Raw genomic sequence first — 21594 nt, 5'->3', positions numbered from 1 at the left:
GGAAAACAGGATTAGGTCCTGTTGTTACTGATTTTGTCCTCTGACCATCTCCTGCCTGAATAGGCAAAAGCTAAGTCTGACCTAACTCATTCCAGACGTTGATACAAGGTGCAGAGCAGCACCCTTCCCACGGGAGCCCTGCTGTAGTGCCTGTGCCAGGAAAGTTCAGGGAATACAGGTCCCTCGACAGAATGCCAGATGGGAAACCTGCCCAAAAAAAGCCACAGTATTGCACTGTCCCAGCTCTTGTCTGATGAGCAGTCCAGAGGGTCCTGCCAAGTGAGGCCGTACCCATTTCTAGCTCTTACAACATCCTGAGTAACCCCTGAGCTGATGTGGGCCAGCACTGGTCCTCCCCGACTTGCACCAGTCACACACAGGATGGGGAAGCTCACTCTGCTGGAGTGAAAGGAAAGCTGGATCACTGAATTGCTCCTGAGAGCCAAGCAGAGCAACGTGGGTGGCAGCTCCTCACCAAGGGAAAAGGGACCAATTTGCTATTGATAGCCGTATTTACAAGTTTCCATGCTACAAGGGTGGCATGCCAGGGTGCCCGCCAGGAGCTGTATTTTAAGAACATTCGATGCAAGGCAGGAATCTGCTCCCAGGGGCTGGCTCTTCTCAGCACAGCTGCTTCCCTGAGCAGCCATTTTGTTCCCTCCATATTTATGAATAAGCCAGGGGACAGGAGGAGTTTTACATCTCCCAGTCAATGTCTTCATTCAGCGAGCCCCTTTAAACAGTCAGTAAAGAAGAGTTAGATACTCTGGAGGGAAATTAAAAGCACATTACACTGGGCTCCTGCTGTGCTTTGCCTTTGGAGACATTTCTCTCTCTTTCCACTGACCTGGCTCCCTAATGAGGCATGTAAACTAGGGAATCCCCCCAGCAAGTGTGCTTGATTGCAAAATTTGCAAAAGGGAGATGTCCAGGATACCTGCCTGGCCTATCTGTACTTCTGATCAAATCAACTAGCACCACTGGAGGTCAAATAGGAATTAAAGAAATAACATTGGCAGGAGCAGGTTTAACACCCCAAGCCCATTAGGGGAGAGAACGCAGCATTATTGATTCCAGACCCTGACCTTGAAATGACGTAAATAAAGAGTGCAGCAACCCTAGAGGAGTTGTAGCAAAATAGTTATAGCATTGCAAGCAAATTAAAAAATACAGTTAATATACATACTTCCCCAGATGCTTGTTTATTATTATGCAAGACATGTTTATTATGCAAAATGATAGAGCAAGAAAAAAAAAGCAGAGAAAAAGAAAATGCAAAGACACACTGACAAACATGATGGGTTTTTTCAGTGCTGTTTAGATTTTTTTTTTTTATTGTGCATAATCATTCCCTTATTAGCAGGAATCTTTGAAGTGATTCAAGCTCTAATTTCAGCATTTCAAACTCGCAGGTTTATACTGTAAAACCATACAGAGCTCTTGTCAGCGACCCATTTTTTCCCTCTGTATTCTGTATCTCTGCTAGGGTTTTCTCAGTCTTTCCAATAAATTATGTATCATGATTTGCCATTTCAAAAATAATTAGAACTCTGAGTTAAACAACAAGGAATATCTGAGAGCAGTACATTTTAGAAGTGCTTTGCACTTGGGGCAAAACCAATCCCAGCTGTAACGCCACTGAATTATACATATCATCATATTGAGAGCTGCAATTTCAGTGTACTCGGAGTGATTTGGTAGGCCTGCGGAGGCTCTACAGCCCCGTGATGAGCATCTGCTCCATGAGAAACAGGTTTGCCTCTCAGGTAAAACACTTTGCAGGGACTCCCTTCCCCATGCCTCTGTGAGTTGTTGCAGCAGGGGCAATGGAGAGGAAGCTGGGCACTGAGGAGATACTTCAGAAAGGTTATACAGGAGTAGGAATTAATTTGGTGGTGGAACTATTAACTCCAGACAGAGACAGGAGAGCATGTTCTGTGTCTTCTCCCATTATGATTAGGCTGTAAACTCACTGGAGCAGGACGTACCTCTTTATTCTGTGTTTTCCTCTCCTCTGCAACAACCAGCCTTTAGTCTAAGCTTCCCAAGTGCTAAGACAGTACAAGTAATACCCATTGCCCTTCATTCATTCTGTATATTTCTACTTTGGCATAAAATGCTACAACTGGATCCTCAGGAGAGTCATGTCACTCCCCAAAACAGGTGCTCATAAAGACCATCATGCACCATGAGGGAATTTACAGCTGCTCTACATTACAAGGAATCAAATGGGAACACACCAATGACTCTACAAGCTTGCTATGAAGACGGTATTTTGCATCTTACTGTCTGCCAAGCCAGGTGTCTCAGACCAAGACCTGATTGTCTTGCCTACTAAGCACCTAATTCCTCAGCAGGCCTCAGAGGTAGCAATAAGCTAGTCTGGAAAAAAAAAAAAAAAAATCAGATATCTAGTGTAAGTAAACAATGCACAGAAGTCACAAACAGCTGCTTCCCAAGCAAAGAGGCTTTGGCATTCAGGCCTCCAAAGCTGGATAGAGATCTACAGTTGGCTTCAACCCAGCAACCCAACCCCATACTGTCCCTACCCATCCCTAACTGAACAGAAGAGATGAGGAGACTCATTGTTAAAGGCATCAATGTGGCCAAGCACATAGGAGGGTCTTGTCTGTTTCTGTAAAGAGTCTTCTCACCAAATCTGGCTTTAGAGGACACTACTCAACCCTGCTTTTCTGCTGATCGGTACCAGGAAGATATTTTCCAAGGGTTGGCTATTCTAAACCCATTCACTCGGCCAAAACTCAGAAGGAGTTGGCACAAACCATCTGAGAGTCCAGGCTGATAATAGCCTCTGGTTTGATCCAGGGCAGAGAATGTCAGCCAAGGTCTCAGCTGACGCACACAGATTAAATATCACTGAAAAAACCCCACCAAACAAAAACAAAACAAATCCACAGTGATGATGTGTTCAGTTACAGCCACAATCTGGGCTCAAGAGGAAGAAAGAAAACCACCAAAAAACCCTACACTTCCCTGGAGAACTGCATTTTATCTGAAAGCGGTCCTGGGCTTGAGGGTGTTATAAGACGTCCTAGCAGGGCTAGGCCTGGGACAGACAGCAGGGGAGGCAGCCAAGCAGCAGAAAAAGTTCATTGATCAATGGATCTGTGTGACCAAACAATATCTATGGGGAATACTGACCCATTTTTTTCAGAAATCCCTCAGAAAAGGCTAGTGAAAAAAATAGGTATGTGCACAACACCAAAGAAAACTGGCCTGAGACAAGCAAAGCTGTAGTTTAGGGTCTGCTAAGCAAAGGAACAGAGACGATGCGTCCTTTGGTGTGGGCAGCAATCAGGTCCAGGCAGCATGGCCAGGGGCCCTGCTCGCCCCAAGAGAGGAACAGACTGTCAAGTCCTCCCAAAGCAATTCCCCAGCACAGTGTTCGAGACTGACACAGCCATGCCAAATGTTGGCTTGGAGTGGGATCCTGGTCCTACAAGGAAAGCTGAAACATCCAGAAGAGACTGCTTGAACAGGCTGAGCTCTTCTCAGCCATATCCAATCCTCTTATGGAACCCTGGCCTCATTCCTTGTCTTTGATGCTATGAGTGGCTTGACCCACACTCCTTTCTCCTAACAGGCTTTATCCACAAATTTTCTTTTTTCTTGCCTTGGCGTCTGCTCCAAAGCACAGTGAATTCATTGATTTACTGCTGTAAGACAGAGACAGCCACCAGTCAATACAAGAAGAAAATAGTGTCCATCTCCCTGGAGTAGAGATAGGCCAGTAGCATTCATTTATTGCAAGTAGAAAACTTGGATCATGTTGATGAAATGAACAGTTTAACTCTTATTAGTTCAGACAGAGTTGAATACCATCAAGCTGTGGCATGTAATGAGGTGTACTTCATTATCCACTGGCCATCACGGTGCATCCTTAGCCTTCCCTGATTAATTTTCCTACTTAAGACAGGCGCACTTGTTGGGAATAAGTAGGCCCCATTAAACCACCCTCATCTGAATACATGTATGACCTGCTTCCTTTTAGGACACTTTATATGACTAGCAGATGTGTTTCCTGGATACACAGTCCTCCTGCTCCCCACCATCTCTTCGTATGTCCCTCCTACCCTTTGTATCGTCTCACTACTACACTTATATATATACTTTATATACATAGATATACCTTTCCTTTGCACCATCTCTAATCTCTCAGCTGCCAACATGATGTTTCCAACTCTCCATTTCTTCTTTTGCCTGAGTCCCACACCTTTCCCTCCCTTGCACTATTTGTTCAGAAAATGCATACCCTTCATTGCTCCTAAAAGACCCCCCCAGGCTGGATGTGGCTCTGTGTCACACACTGCTTTCCTGCAGTCCTCATTTACAGGGCATCAGCAGCACAAGGAGCCTTAGCACCAGGCCACCACCCTTTATGCGAGCACTGCACAAACACGGGGCAAAATGTCAGTCCTGGCCCCCCCTGACTATGTGCCTGGAGGGAAGCACAAACGATAACGCAGTACCACATTATGCTTGGTACTACCTTTAGGACTCTGATAGCTTTACAAAAAGAGGAAGTTTTCATTGTTAGTAAACCGATGTAATTTATTTAGAAGCAGTCATTTATGTTTACTGGGCTATGAAAGAACAGGAAGCGTCTGGCATCCACAGAGATCCAGATTGATCTCTCTGTCTCTTCTTGACAAGCAGCCAACTTTGAGACCTATCTCGCCAGGCATACTAACACATCCATTTGCTGTTTTCTACCCTGAGCCGCTGGGGAGACAGAGCTTTGTTACCTCCCAAGGGAAAGAAAGAAATCCCAACCATGTGAGCAGTTTAAAACTGACCAGGAACAAAGATGGATGGTAAAAGTTAGGAAAAATTGTGTAGGAGCAACTCAAGCTGTTGTCCTTTCTGTGGTCCTATCTCCATTCTCACATATACTTTTAAAGCAAAGTAAATGCTAGACAAGAGCAGAATTGCTGTACTGTAAATTTACACAAAGGCAGATGAGATTAGAATCTTGGCCATACACTTTAAAGATATCATAACTACAGAAATGAGAAGTGCATTATTAACTACCACTTTTTACTATGCAGAACTAGAGCAAAGTTATTTGAAGCATAAAGAATTCTGGCAAAGGGCTGCCATATTTAATAAATCACTGAATCAATTATTCACTGTGAAAATCAATTACTTACTTCAAATTAGAATCTTATGAATAACCTCATGCCCTTTCATGCCATCTAAGAAAGTTATAGGGGAATTAGTCAGTAAAAAATGCCTCACTTATCTTTTATATGCATTAAAAAGACCACACAAATACAGGGAAATTCTGCTCTGCTCAAGTGCTCTGCCAACAGAATAGTCCAGAAGCATTTTAATGAAGCCAGGGTGTTGCTGTGGATTTACACTGCAGTCAAAAGTGGAGTATGACCCATTGGGGCATCACCTATGATCAGTTAACCGGGCACAATTCAGAAGCAATTCTATTCAGTTCATGCCATTTCACAAACGTGAAACTAGAATATAACCAGCCAACCACACAACCTCCTCTACAACGTGACCTACATTAAGTAACCACTCAAAGGAACACAAAGTGTATCTTCACAGGTCAGGAAATACTGCCATGAATCCCCGTGGAGACACTTTAAAGTGAATATTGCATGGCCTTGCAGCAGCTCCCCCTGCTTCTGCTTTTAAAGGTTTGCTGTTACGTGACCATTTTCAGAAAAACCTGCAAGTCCCAATGCAGTCTCTCCCCTTCCATCTACAAAACCAAACCACCCCAGGAATCCAACAGTGCAAAGTACTTACTGAGCTGTAGAGATATCCCTCAGCGTTCATGGCAACGTACAGACCTGCCTTCACCCCTTGAATTGCCACCACACGAAGACCCACAGGAATTAGATTAAAAAGGGCTGCGGAAGGAAAAGAAAAGCAAAGGTTATGGAGACATCACCCTGCATGGCCACTGCTGCTTTTTGCCCCAGGGCCAGCCCACCCCACTCCTGATGCTTAACAAAAGATACGGAACTAGAATCAAAAGTCCTGCTTCCAGCTCCAGGAAAGGCCTGCAGCTGTGGGGCCCATGCTGAAAGGAAATTTTTAAAAGTACTGAATCTGGCTGCCTCCTAGAGGCCTTAACACCATCAGTCTGTCTGATCACTGCCTTTGCAATGCCAAGGGCTCATACGTGCACTCAAGCTAATGCATCTCAACAGCTTTCTGTGGGCCAGCTGAGCTGTGGTAACGGCACATGTTCACGTCTTTGCCTGTGGCAAACATAACAACACAACTTAGTCTAGTTCACCCTGAAGCAGATTTAAGCCTAGTCACACTTTCTTGCATTTGCAATATGCTAAAAGAGTATACAGACAGGACCACAGCCAGAAGGTTGCAAATTAACTTGACTGTGTGTCTGCCCGTGATCCCTGCTGTCAAGGGAATGAAGAAACTCGGGAAGAGATAGTGCTCCACTCCAGGACCTGAGCACTGCTCCTCATTCAGAAGCAGCACTACATAGGACAGAAGAGGACAAGACCTTTCAATACTCAATTTTACTGCAATCTTATTGATTAAAGCATTGCAACCACTTCCAATTAATTACTTTACTGCTTGATTCCAAGTAGACCTTGTATCTCATTGAAAGACCTTTCCCATGAGCATATACATTAATGTACCGTCAGTCTTTTGCTACATTTCTAACAGAATGGGCTGAAAGACGAAAGGACTATCAGCACTGACAGACTGAGCACTGAGGCATTAGCACGGCTTTTTTTCCACTGAGATTTATAGGACAAGAGTATCCAGATGTTGTAGGACCTCTTGTGCTTCAGCTTACAAAGAGCTAATTAGACCTTATCCCAGGGAGCTCAGGATATGGAAAGATAGGCACAGGGTCAGGCAGAAATGTGAGCACAAACACAATGGAAATACTTCACTCAAGGTCTCTTCCTGCACAACTGCCCTCAAACAAGAATATTTTTTCTGGTTCCACAGTCATGAGGTCAGACTGCCCCTTCCACATTCATGAAGCATTTCTCATGGCTTTTAACACATTCACTTATTTGCAAAAACCTGCTTGAAACTTCTCAGGAGCTTTGGGGTGTTCAACTTAACCTGTGGGAGGCCTGTGAATAGGCAGAGTACAGAGGAAACACTGAGTGACAGAGCACACAGTGAAGCATTCCTATTTTCCAGCTGTTAAGTACACCATCCTCTAGCTGATTCAATGTATATATCATTTATGACGTTTTATGCCTGACATCACATCGGAGCAAGCACAGCACAACGGAGTCTTCACATAATGGTTGTAGGAGAAACAGTCCTCCTCTTCACTGTGCCATCTCTCAGCCTCTCCTTCCCTGGGAGATTCTCCTGGTTTCAACTGGGCTAAAGCTAATTTTTTTTCTTCTTGGTAGCTAGAATAGTGCTGCGTTTTGGATTCAGTATGGAATTTGGCATGAAAAGAATGTTGATAATATACTGATGTTTTTAGCTGTTGCTAAGAAGTAAGTACTTTTCAACTTCCCATGTCCTACTAGTGTGCAGGTACACAAGAAGCTGTGAGGGAGCACAGCCAAAGCAACAGACCCAAAGTGGCCAGTGGAATATTCCATATCATACAACGTCACACTCAGTATATATAAATGAGGGCTGACTGGGAAGCAGCTCTTCCAGGACTGCTGTTTCAGGATTCTCACTTCTCTGGGATCGCTACCCAGGAATGGGCTGGGCATCAGTCAGCAGGTGGTGAGCAACTGCATTGTACTCATTTGTATATTCTATTATTACTATTATTATAATTATTATTTTAATTTAATTTTAATTATTAAATTGTTTTTATCTCAACCTGTGGGTGTCCTTACCTTTACCCCTCCAATTCTCTCTCCTATTCCCCAGGGTGGAGGAGGGTGAGCGAGCAGCTGTGTGGTGTTTGGCTCTCAGCCGGGTTTAAACCACAACAGAGATGGATCACTGATTATTTAACATCAGCCCTGAAGCATACAGCAGCTTTTGCCAAAATGGCCTATTCAGAATGCTATACCTCCTCAGGCCAGGCTAGTGTTAATCCTCGTATGACAGGAGAGTACTGAGTCCAGCTCAACATCAAGTCCCCGCCTTGAAGAGACTGGTTAGATGTGCATGTGCCAGGTAATGGATGGATTTAACTCAACCACAAGGTACTTCCCAAGAACCTCCCTCCTGTACAGCCTGTGATTACTGCAGAGGGGAGGAGACAAAAGTGTGCTTGGATTCCTTTCCAAAGGAAAAAAACCCCAAACATTTATAGTGAACATGGAGAGAAGGATGGGGTGGGGAAGAACTGAAACTGTGGCTTGATTTTTTTCCTTGCAGCCAGTGGTTCAGGCTTTGTAGTCCCAGGATTTGTACAATTTCTAAGAGAAAGAGCAGAGCCCAAAGGGTGTGTGAAATGTAATGGTAAACTGGTTACATTCGACCAGAACTCAAGGTGGATCTGCTTAAAGGTCAGAAGTAAAACCTGAAAAAAGCACAGGAGACAGAAAGCCACTTTGCTCAAGATATCTAACAGGTGCCTTGGCTGAGCTGTTTTCAGGATTGTCTCCAAAAAGGGATTCATGGGCCCCAGTTTCAGATGAATGCACTTTTTTCTCACTCAATTCCCCAGGAAGACTGGATGACTCTCCTCAGTGAGCTGCCTAAAAGGGAGGCACCTCGAGTCTGGTGAAAATAAACCTAGTCTCAGCTTCTTTTCATGCTTTTAAGCACCATATTCAGTAAAATATCAAAGTGTGTGCTGAAGTTTTACCAAAGCCAGTGCCTATATTTGTGCTTTCGTGGGAGGATGTCAGATGTATATGCCAAATTAAGTCCAGCCTGGGTATTGGTCTGTGAACAACTGGAGTCAAGGTCAGTGCTACTCTGATACTGTCCCCAGACGAGACAAACACACCCCAGTGTAGCTACTGAGCATTAAAAAGCTGCATTATAACACTGTTCTACCACTGAAAAGCTCACTAACCAAAGCAAGCTTATATTTCTAACACTTTCTCACTACCATGAAGGTCTAAAACCCTCTGCAATTAACAAGTCTATTTATAAGCAATTCCCCTTCCCTAATCTTTCCTCCCACTGAAAAATTGAGAGTATTACTGCTAGTAATGAAACAAAATGGGCATCATCATTCAGTCCCTACAGCCAATTTGTTTTGCATAGAAAACTTGTGACAGACCATTCAAAGCATTCATTAGGCAGCGAGGTGATAATACCCAGAATTAGTGGGTGAGAAGTTCCACTTGGAAGCACCCACATGTCTCTAAATCTCTCCACCTATACACGCTAAGGGATCACAGGAAAAATCCTGTGTGCTCTGTGTTAGAGTAGCAAGACCACTGTCAATTCCCAAGCTCCCTGGAACCCTATGCTGCAGACCACCAACACCCACAGTCACAGCCTCTAGGCATGGCAGAGCATCTCCTGCAGCACACTGCAGAGACAGGGAGCAACTGGGCAGGCAAGCAGGAGGACATGCATCTGACATAGGTAACTGATAGCCAGAGAAGTTTTAGGAAGAAATGTCTTCCATTAAAAAAAAGTGGTTTGGGTCAATCAAGACTTTGTAAATTCTCAGAGCTGTTTCTGCACTCAAATCTAGAAATATTGTTGAAGTTGAAACTTTTTGTTATCATGCTTCCTAAAGAATATTCCATCTTATTTTAGAACAGATTTAAAGAGTTTATAAACTTTATTATAAAAACATAAAAATGTGGGGGGGAAAAACCCTCAACCAACCTTAAAAGCAAGCTGTCTCATTTTTTGTCATTAAAAATTTCTGGTTAACATGAAACAGCACATTTAGAGATGGGGAAGGGGACTAGTTGTGGTAGAGTGGGACTGGACACCAGGTGTGCTGATGTGAAAGAGCGAACATTTAACATGCTTTTAAAACTCTTTCCTGCATATGGTACATTTTCAATACCATCTGCAACTACATGGAATGGACATGCTCTTTGACTTCATGGGCAGAAGGGAAAAAAATTAAGACATGAAATACTTCTGCCTGTTTTCCTACATTACATCTTACCATTTTCAACCATCAGTAGATTTACACCTGACCCTGCTTATTGATAATACTACTTTGAGCACGTTCCAGTCCTAATCCCTTTGGTCATGAGTATGTTATTCACTGTTATGTTATGGCAGTTTATCAGCTGCATAACATGTTTTTAAAATCTGAACATACACTTAGCTATGGGTCTGGGCTAACTTATTTACAGAAATGGAAGAGGAAGGCAAGACGTGGCATATATAAGATGTGGTCCATATGCTCAGCTGATTTAAGCAGTACTAAGTCAGAAGAGCTAAACTAATTTACACAAGGTGATTTGTTCTGGAGAAAGACATTCATGCTGCAGATCAAAAAAGGAAGAACTAATGGAGGATGCAATAGGCAACAGCAGCCCTGGTACACCAGGAGATGGGGTGGTTTAAGATCCTGAGGGGAGTAAGGAAGGCTGCTAAGATGATCTATATGGTGGTGCAACATGTATGAGAGAAGAAACTGAGAGAACTGGGTTTGCTTAGCGCAAAGAAGGGAAAGCCAGAGACAGACTTTTCTCAGAGAAACACAATGAAAGGACAAGAAGCACTATGCAAAAGCCTCAGAAAGAAATTATGACTAGATATAAAGAAAATTGTCTACAACAAGAATAGTGCAGGTACTGGAACCAGATAGGTTATGAAGCTATGAAACAGTTCACTCCTGGAGACATCTGAAACAACTAGACAAGGCTCTGTGCAGCTGAAGATAATCCAGCTCCAAGTAGGATGTTGGACCAGAGACCTCCAGAGGTACCTCCAGTCTTAATATTTTGTGTTTCTAGCTGGAAAGCCCTAAACAACATCCTAGATATGCTAGGCTGTTTCCATCTGGTCAGTACAGTTGACCTATCCTTTATATATTGTACATTTGCTGAGGTTTTCCAGACGTTCAGCAGGATTATGCTGGCAAACAAAGAAGTCCAGTTGCTTTCATGAAGGGGTGTTACCCTGCTCAGCCCAGGAAAGAGCAATAATGATGCAAGCACTAACAGCAACACTCAGCCCTGAAAGACCATTTGAGATCACTGGAGTTGGAAGGAAAAGATACGGCCCCAAATTCAGGTTCATATATAACATTACCAAGAACACAAACAAGGCCCTCGTACACCATGAAACTGTGCTCCAATCAAAGAAAATTCTTCATATATCCCAATGCAAGTAGGCAGAGAATCTATCTTCTTGCTTACATTAAGATGGCGTGCCTTTTAACTGCATGGTATAAGGAACAGATGTCCCAAGCGCTGTTTCGCGGGAAGCTGGCTTGATGCCCATTCAAATGCCATTAGAACTTGGCTTCTAAGTTGTTTTTTTTCTTTTTCTTTAAGTGAGAGGAGGTGGAAAATAAATGCCATCAGCCTCTCAAGAACACACATAAAATGGGCACCAGATAATTAAAAATTGCTTAAATATTAGCAGTTCCTCTTATATAAATAACTGGATTTTTATTAGAACTTTTAATTGCATCAGACATATCCAAGGGACATGTTGTGTCTCATTTTAAATGTTTATTTTGCCAGAGTAAACCAACCTAACATATTCCATGAAAATTAAGTTTCCTTTCATAATGCTAACTTGAATAATCAGAGTGTGGCTACAGAACACAGAGCGATCTATGGAACAAGGTGTTCACCACATATTCAACTGTGCTAAGATGGCTTCTGCATGGAGAATAGGTGGTCATCCAGGGTGGGAAGGATCCTGGTGTGGCCATCAAGATTGTCCTTCTCTGCCAATGGATGCAAGTCAGCCAACCCCTCTCCAGGGATAGTGAAATACTATTTATCTAGTCTTGGATGGGTTTTGCCTTTGCACAAAAATACTGACAGAACTCTGACTGGCTGGTCAGGAATCTTCTGGAGAAATATTTTAAAACAGAAAATATCAATGAAGTAAATCTGTAAGCTGTTCATTTAGACAAATGAGATTTGACCTTTTTCTGGTCAAAAAATTGAGATGTTTGGAGGAATAGAAAAGGAAAAAAAATAGTCTGTATGCTTTATTTTGGCATTTCCAAAGTAAAAAATGTGATTTTGTTTTGAAGGTATAACTGGAAGCTTCATATAATATCAAATGTTGACTCAAACTGAAGATTTGTGAAGGAGAACATGTGGTTAAAAGTTTGACAAAACTGAGTAAAGCACATTCTTCATTTCACTTTCAGGAGCCAAATATTATCAGGTTGGATTTTTCCCTCTTTTGATATCCCCTGAGATCAGGGGATGGGGAATTCTTTGGCTTCAATCTTCTCCCAAAAACTTCACTAAATTTTTCAACATAGCCCCTGACTTCCAGCAAGTGGCTTGGCACACTTCAGCTAGATGCCTCCTGTCCCACCAAGCTGCCAAGGCAGGGCTGCCATCTCACCAGATAAATTCACACTCTAGAAGTGCCCTTCAGCCCATCTATTTCCAATTAAGAAAACTGTGTGGAAGTGGCTCACAAGTACTCAGTACCTTGCCAAACTGATCTCTAACATTTCTAATGGGATATATAAATAAGAGCTGTTCAGGTGATTGGGGTCCAACCTCAGTCATGGGGACTCAGGAGGTTTCCCTGCACCCACTGAGGTGCAGCAGCTTCCCTCGTGTCCCCTGCCAGCCTGAAATATTGCAGAATTGTTCTTACATTTTATTAGTCTCTGCTGTTTATCTAAATTCATCCCTGCTGCCATTTAAGCCCATTACATTGTTGTTCAGTCCTCACTGATAGATGAAGGTAATGAATCCCTGTCATCTCTAGCAACTCTTCCCATGTCGTTGACAAATAGGCCTCCAATGGGATTTTCTGTACATTGAGAACACCCTATGTCTTCTTTCTGTAAAAAAAAAAAGCAGCTAATACAACCCAACACTGGGTCATTACTCACCCACTAAAGCCCACTGAATTTATCCCATGTGTTGGTGAAAAATCACACCAGACTCTTGTATGGAGAGACCTGCTCAGTCTCTCAGAGTAAAAGTGTGTGTGTGGAGGTCCACAGATTCTCCTGCTCCAACATAAATTAGAAGCTATGTCATTGCAATTTGTGGTATTTCATTTGCTCAACACCAGCATGCGAAAAAGGGGATTAAAACCCAACACTCACAATCTGCTACAGGCCAAGTTTCTGTTGAATGCAGCCTCTTGGGTTATTTCACAAGGCCTTTGCTAGCCTCCCGCAATTTCAGTTGCCATCTTCCCCAAGCTCCTCTCTCACACATGGATCCCAGCCCTGAGCTGGCTGCAGCAGAGCAGCCCCACCATGCACAGCCCTCCTGCCACAACACTCTGCCAGCTTCTTGGGGATGGGGCAAACACTATGGATATGGGGCTGCAGCCACCTTGCACCCCTGTCCAAATGCACCTTCCCAGGACAACATCAATGCCCCGTTACATGTGCTGCACCACTGCCAGACACTCCTTACCCGCAGCCCAGGCCCTGCCTTCCTGAAGGAACGATGCCTTGCATCCAGATAGGAGCTTCTTTGAGTTAGAACAATATTTGTCTCTAAATTAAGTAGATTCCTCCTTTCAAAGTATATGAAGTTTGTTTCCATCAATCCTACCACACAGATGAACTTCTGTTCTTACCAGTCATTACTAGAGATGACACCTTCCATGCTGGACAGGCTAGATATGATGTCCCTTCAGCAGTGGCACAGGGAGCTTCAAACCAACATAGGATGGCACAAATCAAGACCTAAGTTCTACTTTGTTGATGCAGTTTGTAGCACCAATAATCTGACCTTATTACTGATGCTTCTGAGCAGGCAATCTGACACCTATGAAATAAAGAGATGCTGTAGAAAATATTCCGCACCTTTTTTAACCTTTTGAGGAGCTTTGGTATTAACAAAACTACTTATTTTGCAAAAGGAAGATAGGTTACTACTTTGCATTTGTTTACACCAACATGGCTCCTGCACATGAGCATAATTTTTAAATGTGCATGGCTCTGCTGCACTTTGCTGTTCTTTGTTGGACAGCATGATCCCAACCCCTTTGAGCAGGATTTTGGAAGATGACCTCCTTTGGAAAGGTCATTCAATACTCTCAACCTTTACACTAGCCTCAAAGCACTAGACTTTAGTGAACAGCTGGTTTTCTCCAGCCTGGAAATTCCTGATGCCTGCTGAATTTTTCAGGATTAAATAGAGAAAACAATTTTCTCCTCTTCTCCTTGGCGAGAGAATTCCCCGTATCCTTTACCCACGTGGCATGTGTATAAATATAATCTCCTTTCTCTTCTGGCAGCAATTCAAATCATGGGTTTTATTCTCCACCCCACCCAGATGGCAGTTACAGAATCGGGGCAGGAGGGAAGAAGATTGGAGAGGAAACATATGAAATTATACAGGCAAGATTTAAAGGGGAAGGATAGATAGAAAAACTGTGCTGAAAACAGGAGACCCACTAGATGATGCATTTGATTGTAACTGGGTTGCAAAACAGGCTAATTTTTCTTACTGTAGTCGCTGTTTTCGTCCTTGGTCCCATCAATTGTACCATCTGGGTGCATCTGCAGGAAGTATTCCTGCTGGCTGAATAACCTTGTCACAATTCCTTTCAGCTGGGGTTCTGAAAAAAAAAAAAAATTATTAGATATACCAAGTAGCAAGAGACCCAATTTGCTTGGCCCCCATTAAGCCCTGAGTGCTTGGCAGATAAGACAGCTTTCTGTGATTCCTTTCAAGAGTTGTTGTAAAATATTCATATATACATAGATGTACAGGCAAATAAAATTGAGATCAGATGAGCAGGTAAAATGCAATGCATAGTTGGTGCAGCAGAAAGTAACAGATTTATGGAACATCACTTCACTGAAAGTTACCTACCAAATGAAAGTCTTTAGACAGCTTATGTATTCTGAATATGCCACTCGTTCAGAGTATTTGCTAGCAGTGTTGCAAAGAATATGCTTATTGTTTCTTATTCTGCCTGAAGCCAACTACCTTGCTTTCTGTATGGTTGGTTCACTGTCATGTAGTTCCAGTTTTATGCCAATGAAAACCTATTTACATCACTGGTATCACAGTGGTGTAAAACCAAGTAACTGAGTGCTGAATCAGGCTGCATAAGTCCAACTGTGTGGGACTTGGGGAGCAAAATCCTGAAAGGAACAGATGCAAGACACCTCCAAAAATGACCTCTGAAGCATTTATAGGCACCTTAAAACACCTCTGTTTTAAAATCCCGCATGTTCCTTCCTTCCTCCCAAAACACATGCCAACATACTCTGGTAGATGAGAATCACTGCCTCTAGCAGGGTCCTTTCCCAGCCCCTGTACATCATGAGCCAGCCACAGACTGTCTAGGGGCTTCCCTACTGCCTCTGCAACATTTTATACCCGTGCCAAAGAAGAAAAGGAAAACATGAAAAAAGCAGAAACAATTTGAACCTCACATGACAGAGGTCTGCAGCATTGCTGCCTGTCTTCTTGCCATCCAACTGATCAAACACAAATTAAGTGGTCAAAAATAAATTCAATTTTAATCATGCAAGTCTTACAATTGTCACAGGCATTACTTCTGGAAAGCAAGCTAGCTGGCTACATGTGAACAGACACACTAGCTGGATGGCAGAGATCTTCCTTGTGTTACAAAAGTTTGTAGTTTTACGTGACCACCCACCAAAAGTAAATAAATAAAACCTAGTTATTGCTGGCTCAACAGACAGGAAAAAATCCAGTGTAGCATACTAAAAATCTCATCAGCCTCACGTCTTTCATGCCTCTAGTGAGGCTGTTTAATAAGCCATAGTCGTTATGTAACTCCGGTCACGTTGTGTGTTAAGTGTTTCCATTAGGAGCCCCCGTCTCCAACGATTTTGCACTGCACTGTATAACTTCCATTTGAGGATGGCACTCTCAGCCTGCGCTTCTGCACAGGCAAACCCCCCCGCAGTAAGCGGGGACCCTGGATGCAGACAGGCTGCAGGTGCAAAGGATTTCAGCTTCAGCAACCTCTCCACCAGCCAGGCAGAGTCAGGTACTATTCTGTAGCTACAAAAGCCGCTGAATAAATCAGTATCAGATGGTTTCTATGCTGCTTTAAAAAGTGATTTCATAGCCATGAGAGTGTTGTAGACTGCAGGCAGGCTTTCTCCCAGCAAGACTCAACTCTGGGACAGTAAATAAGTACCATTGTACTGGCCATCTACTCAGAGCTAAGGTTGGTCAAGCCAATATATGTTAAATTAAGACTTAGCTTGAGCCAAGTGTTTGCTTTCTTCTTACCAAAATGAACTATTTTGTTGAATGCAGAAGCATGATTTAACTTGCTTTTCTAACAAGTATATCAAAGCTAGAGAAAATGAAAAGCTGTATTCTCAGGCATAGATGACTGCACCACCCTCCTCGAGCCTGTCCTCTTCCTCCCTTTTATCTAATACCAGAATAGTAAAGGCACTAATAGGCACTCTCTGATATGAGACCTATGTTTGAGTCCCTGAACGAGTCTTAGCTTCATTTTTACTCTCTGGTTAATTTTAAAGTTTAAGTACTTTGCACAAAATGGAAGAGCTCCAAGCAGGAGCGATTTAGAAGATGCTTCTGCAGCCTGAGGCTGTGTGCTGGGAAAGGGGGGAGATCTTGTCTTAAAGCCCCTCAAGGATGAGGAGTGGAGATACAAAACAGCCCTGACCTTTTCGCCTTTCTTGGGAAGATGATTTAGCTACAGGATGAAAGGCCCCTTCCTTCTTCTTTGGGGTGCAAACTATACTTCAATCACGTAAATCATTTTGAAACAACATGAAAACATCTCCCACTTTTACTGAATAGCCTACCAAGTAAAATACAGAACAGATCTGCTCACCATTAGCAGTTTCATGTCATTTTCAGAGTTTATCAGAACAGCACCCAAGATCCCCCAAGGTTCCCCTGCATCTCTGCTATAGATGCAAACACTGTTGCACCAGAAGGCCAAGTGTCACCATAGTAAAACACAGGTTAAAGCCCCAGGGTCCCTTTTCGTTACTGATCTGACATAGACACACAGTCAGGTCTGATTTAAGCTTTAACAACTGTCCTCTTCATAATCCCAGGCTTTTCTGAGTCAATGCCTGCCTAGGGACAGGTTGGAGGAGAAATCTTATCTTACATGTGTTTTTTTTCCTGACCTGGTTTTGCTGAAGTTTGAGGCTCATGCCCAAACTTGAAGTAAAACTCAAAGTGAGTGAAGTTGAGAGCTCTTAGCCATACACAAAACCATCACATTTTTCCTGGCCCTAACAGAGTCTGACAGCAGCAGCGTGTCTGTCTCCTTGCCGCACAGATCCTCTTCTGCAGGAGCATCCCTGCTCCCTAGACTCACTTAGGATGCCCTGCAGCGCCAGAAAAAGAATACCTTTTCCAGCCACCAAAGCATCAGAAAGAACTTTGGAGACATACAGATCTCTCCTTCCCTGGTTTCAGCATTTCCTTGGGTCTCTTCAGGACAGAAGAGCTGGTGAGCAGCTGCACCTTTGGGTACCTACCTGAACTAAATACAAAAGCAGCATAAAGACATGCACAGCCAGCACTGAGCTCTCCCCTCTAACGCAGAGCACAGCCCAGGAGGGTTAGGGAGTTGCCTGGGCAATGGGTGATTTGTCTCACCTACTACAGTCATCTCCGCACCTGAACTGGACTCCCTTTGCATCCCAAAAATCAACAGGCAAGCCAGGCCAGGTCCATACAGTCCTGAAACCACCTGAATCTTTCTATTGATTGCAAAGCAACCAGCTCAAACACAAACAGCTAGGTAGTGATGACAGCTGGCAGAGTAGCTGCTTCCCACCAGGGAACCTCCTGTCTCATGTCTGGGCATAAAGTAGGATACTGGGATTTATCACTCATACAGCAAGCAGCGTGGCTGGGAGGCCTACAGACAAAGTTTTAGGTGAAGGCAGCTTTTAACAAGGAACACGGATTTACCCAGCTTTCTCCCCAAAGCTCACTACAGAGTTACTACCTGAAGAGAGAACTGTATAATCACAGGACAGGATTTTTCCTGCTAGCCCAGAGGCAAAACTCTACACATGACTTAAGAGACTCCCTACTTCTGTCGTATCGTATTTTAACTTCACTCCTTTCCATCTACGGAGCAATTTTATCACAGTCTTCCAGTATTGCTATCTCTTATGCTGCAGCAATCATGCTGAAAACCTCAGTTTGTAGAAAAATCTCAAAACCAGGTAGGTGTCCTTGTCAATTAAGGATGGTGGGACACCCTGATAAACCAGAAGGCAGAAAACCAGTGAAATAGACTGAGAACTTTTCACAGTTTTGCAATAAAAAAAAAGGAGAACCCTTCTCAGCAGGCAATATTTCCAGTGCTTGTTGGAGCACTGGAAGGAAAAAAATTTGAAATAAAACCCCACAATCTTGCTACTTTTGTCTAAAGTTCCCTCAGTGATACTGCTCCAGGCTACAATCAGTAAGAGAAAAAAAGCAAACCATAAAAAAGAAAAAAAAATGAAGCACAGATAAGCACAAACCCTACCATGAGCATTTTCTTTCTATAATTCACAGAATTTACCAGGAATCAAACTCAAACCTACTCTCTAACCTCATCCTTGTGTAGCAAGGGGGACCCAGAGCCTCTTGCTTTTATAGGAGCAATACTGCGTAACATACTTGGAATAAAATTCCTCCCACTTACGCTCCTCTGTACGCTTATATTTTGCTGTAGGAGCGGCTTTCCCTGCAGAAATACAACTGAACTAATGTGGACAAGACTTCAGCACCAACTTAGCATCTCCCTAAACACAAAGTCAAGTACATCAGAGTGGATTTAAGTAAACTTATGACTGCCTTGATCCCAAAGTACTGACTAAACACAAGAGATTTCCACACAGTATGTATTCCCAGTGCAGCCCCCATGCTATTACAATTCCCATGCGATATGCAAAGGGATTACCCTTATTTTATAAGCAATACTGTTATATTTTAGGATGCTTACTTTCAAGATCCTTTTCTGGTTGCTCATACACAGCTGTTCAGGGCTGAGGGATGATGGAGAAAGCTCAGTAGACCCTCTCCTTACACAGATGCAGTGAGCTCAAATCCTTCAAATGTGGTGTTCCCACAGGATGCAGAAGATCATGCCCAGGAAGCAGCCCCAACAGGCACAGTCACAGTGCGGAACAGACCAATAAGAGTAACAGGGAGCAAAAGCTAAGCCATGGCTCTGTTCCTCGTCTTCAACATCTGCCAGGTGGAGGGTTTTCCCTCAGGTGAAGATGCAGTTCTCAGATGATCACCCTTCTTAGACCCAGTGACCAACTCACGGCACATCCTGTGAAGAGCATCCTGCTTGCTTCCCTTTCCACAGGCCAAACTCCCCAACTCTGCCTGCTTTTAACTTTATGAGCCCTTTGACACAACTGAGGCTAACTAAATCATGACCTGATTGCTAATCTCCTTGTCTCTACTTAAATGATAATGTGATGCTGCCATGATTTATTTCAGCTGTCCTGCTGCTGAGCCTTAAAGTCATCTCAGTTCACCATCAGCTGTTGTGCTTTCTGCCTTATTGTACAGCTGTACACTCTCCTGGGGCTTGCCAAGGACATGATAGTTGCAGGGTGCTCACACATACTATAATCTCCAGGGACATGCTCACAGAAGACCAGAGGATCATGTCCCAATCAGCTACTCCAGAGTCATCACAGAATGGTTTGGGTTGGAAGGGACCTTAAAGATCATCTAGTTCCAACTCCTCTGCCATGGACACCTTCCACTAGACCAGGTTGCTCAAAGTCCCGTCCAACCTGGCCTTGAACGCTTCCAGAGAGGCAGCCACAACTTCTCTGGGCAACCTGTGCCAGTGTCTCACCACCCTCACAGTAAAGAATTTCTTCCTTACATCTAATCTAAATCCACCCTTTTGCAGTTTAAAACCATTACCCCTCATCCCTGCACTCCCTGATCAAGAGTCCCTCCCCATCTTTCCCACAGCCCCCTTTAAGTACTGGAAGGCCGCTATAAGGTCTCCCTGGAGCTTTCTCTTCTCCAGGCTGAACACCCCCAACTCTCTCAGCCTGTCCTCATAAGGGAGGTGCTCCAGCCCCCTGATCATCTTCGTGGCAAGTCCATGTCTTTATGTTGGGGGCCCCAGAGCTGGACACAGCACTGCAGTGGGGGTCTCACGAGAGTGGAGTAGAGGGGAGGAATCACCAACCTTTACCTGCTGGCCACACTTCTCCTGATGCAGCCCAGGATACGGTTGGCATATCCCTCACCCTCAAACCACAGGCATTGCTGAAGGTAGTTGCTGTGTGCTATGAGGAAAAGAGAAAGAGTTCTGGCAGGGACACTGCCAGAAATGCTTCTTATTGTAAATATCACTGGCTCTTTAATGACCTTTTCTTTTAGTTCTGCTATTTAAGGTGAAAATGGAACTCACCCCATTAACTGAAAATGAAGAACACACAAGCAGAATAGAGCTATGAGGTTCTGCACCAATGCTGCATTTAGCAAAGACCACTGAGGGCACTAACTCTTGCTTATTCCCAACAGCAAAGCAGCAGCAGAAACACAGCCTGGCCACGTGCAGCAGCATAAACACCTGGGTGAGGAACTCTACACTCTATCAAACACTGTAGGGCATTCCAATTTAATCCTAACCCTGAGCTCTGGAGGACCAAGGAATAGGGCACAACACTGATTTCCAGCTGAGACTCCATCGTGGAAGGCAGTCTGCCATGGCCTCATTTCTTGCAATTCACAGAACACCTCTTATTATAGCAGTATGATGAACTGAGGCTGCAGCAAGCCAGACCCCACTTTGCCCTTGGGCTAGGAAACCTAAAGGGACTCAAGAAGACCCCACTCACAAAAATCACCTTAATCTGAACTCTCCAAGTTGGTGGTAGGGTTTTCACAGGGGCTGATTTTCAACGATCTCCTAAAAAGACAAAGGGCTTAGTGACCTTTCAGGGATTTGAGCCACTGGCTCCAAGGGTTCTCGCAACTCATAGTGATGCTCTAGTTGGCAGGCAGGCCTCCACTTGAAGTTGCTGGTGCACAACTGCTTTTAAATCCACTCCAGAAGTTACTGTGCTGGGTGCCAGCAGTACTCTGTGTTGGTTATGGCATAAACTCTGAAGCTCTAGGGGTTACTGTTCTCCACACAACAAGCTGTCAAACAACAAAGGACTCTGCTAGCTCAGACAGCAAGCAGCCATTTTATATTCAGCAACCTGCAACAAGGTAGAAGAAAGGTACCTACTGTGTGATTTTGACAGGAGACTTGCCCGTTTGTTTGTTCTCTTTTTCTGCAGTAGGATGCCCTCTGACTCAGTGCCTCTGCCTGGTCTTAGCACAGCAAGGCTGTCAGAGAAGCCAGAAGAAGGCTCCCAAAACAGTCCCTCTGGTACTGCTAAGGACATTGACCTGGCAAAGGGAGAAAGCATCTCCAGCCCTGATCTGAACCATGGCTGGGCATACTGCTGACTCTCTTCTGTGCCTGTGGAATAGTTTTGCTGAGGATGTGACTGCATACACAGGAACTATAATACATCTCAGGAGCATATTTCACCTAAATGTTCTTTAAACATTTGTTTATTGCAATTAAACA

The 21594-nt window shown here is 43.8% G+C and overlaps 1 protein-coding gene across 4 annotated transcripts in view; it reads right to left on the bottom strand.

Annotated features, from left to right (window-relative positions):
- Positions 1-21594, bottom strand: part of FGF12 (fibroblast growth factor 12) — a 231984-nt gene that overhangs the window by 66676 nt on the left and 143714 nt on the right. For all 4 annotated transcript variants that reach the window (XM_074833957.1, XM_074833956.1, XM_074833958.1 and 1 more), the window contains 2 exons: positions 14503-14613; positions 5788-5891 (listed from right to left, as the gene is read on the bottom strand). In XM_074833957.1, coding sequence (XP_074690058.1) covers positions 5788-5891; positions 14503-14613 — 215 coding nt within the window. The remainder of the gene's footprint in view (positions 1-5787; positions 5892-14502; positions 14614-21594) is intronic.

This window comes from Strix aluco, chromosome 9 (assembly GCF_031877795.1).
Source record: "Strix aluco isolate bStrAlu1 chromosome 9, bStrAlu1.hap1, whole genome shotgun sequence".
In the NCBI taxonomy this organism is placed as follows: domain Eukaryota; kingdom Metazoa; phylum Chordata; class Aves; order Strigiformes; family Strigidae; genus Strix; species Strix aluco.
The sequence above is the reverse complement of the archived record's forward strand: the minus strand, read 5'-3'. Positions and strand labels throughout refer to the sequence as shown.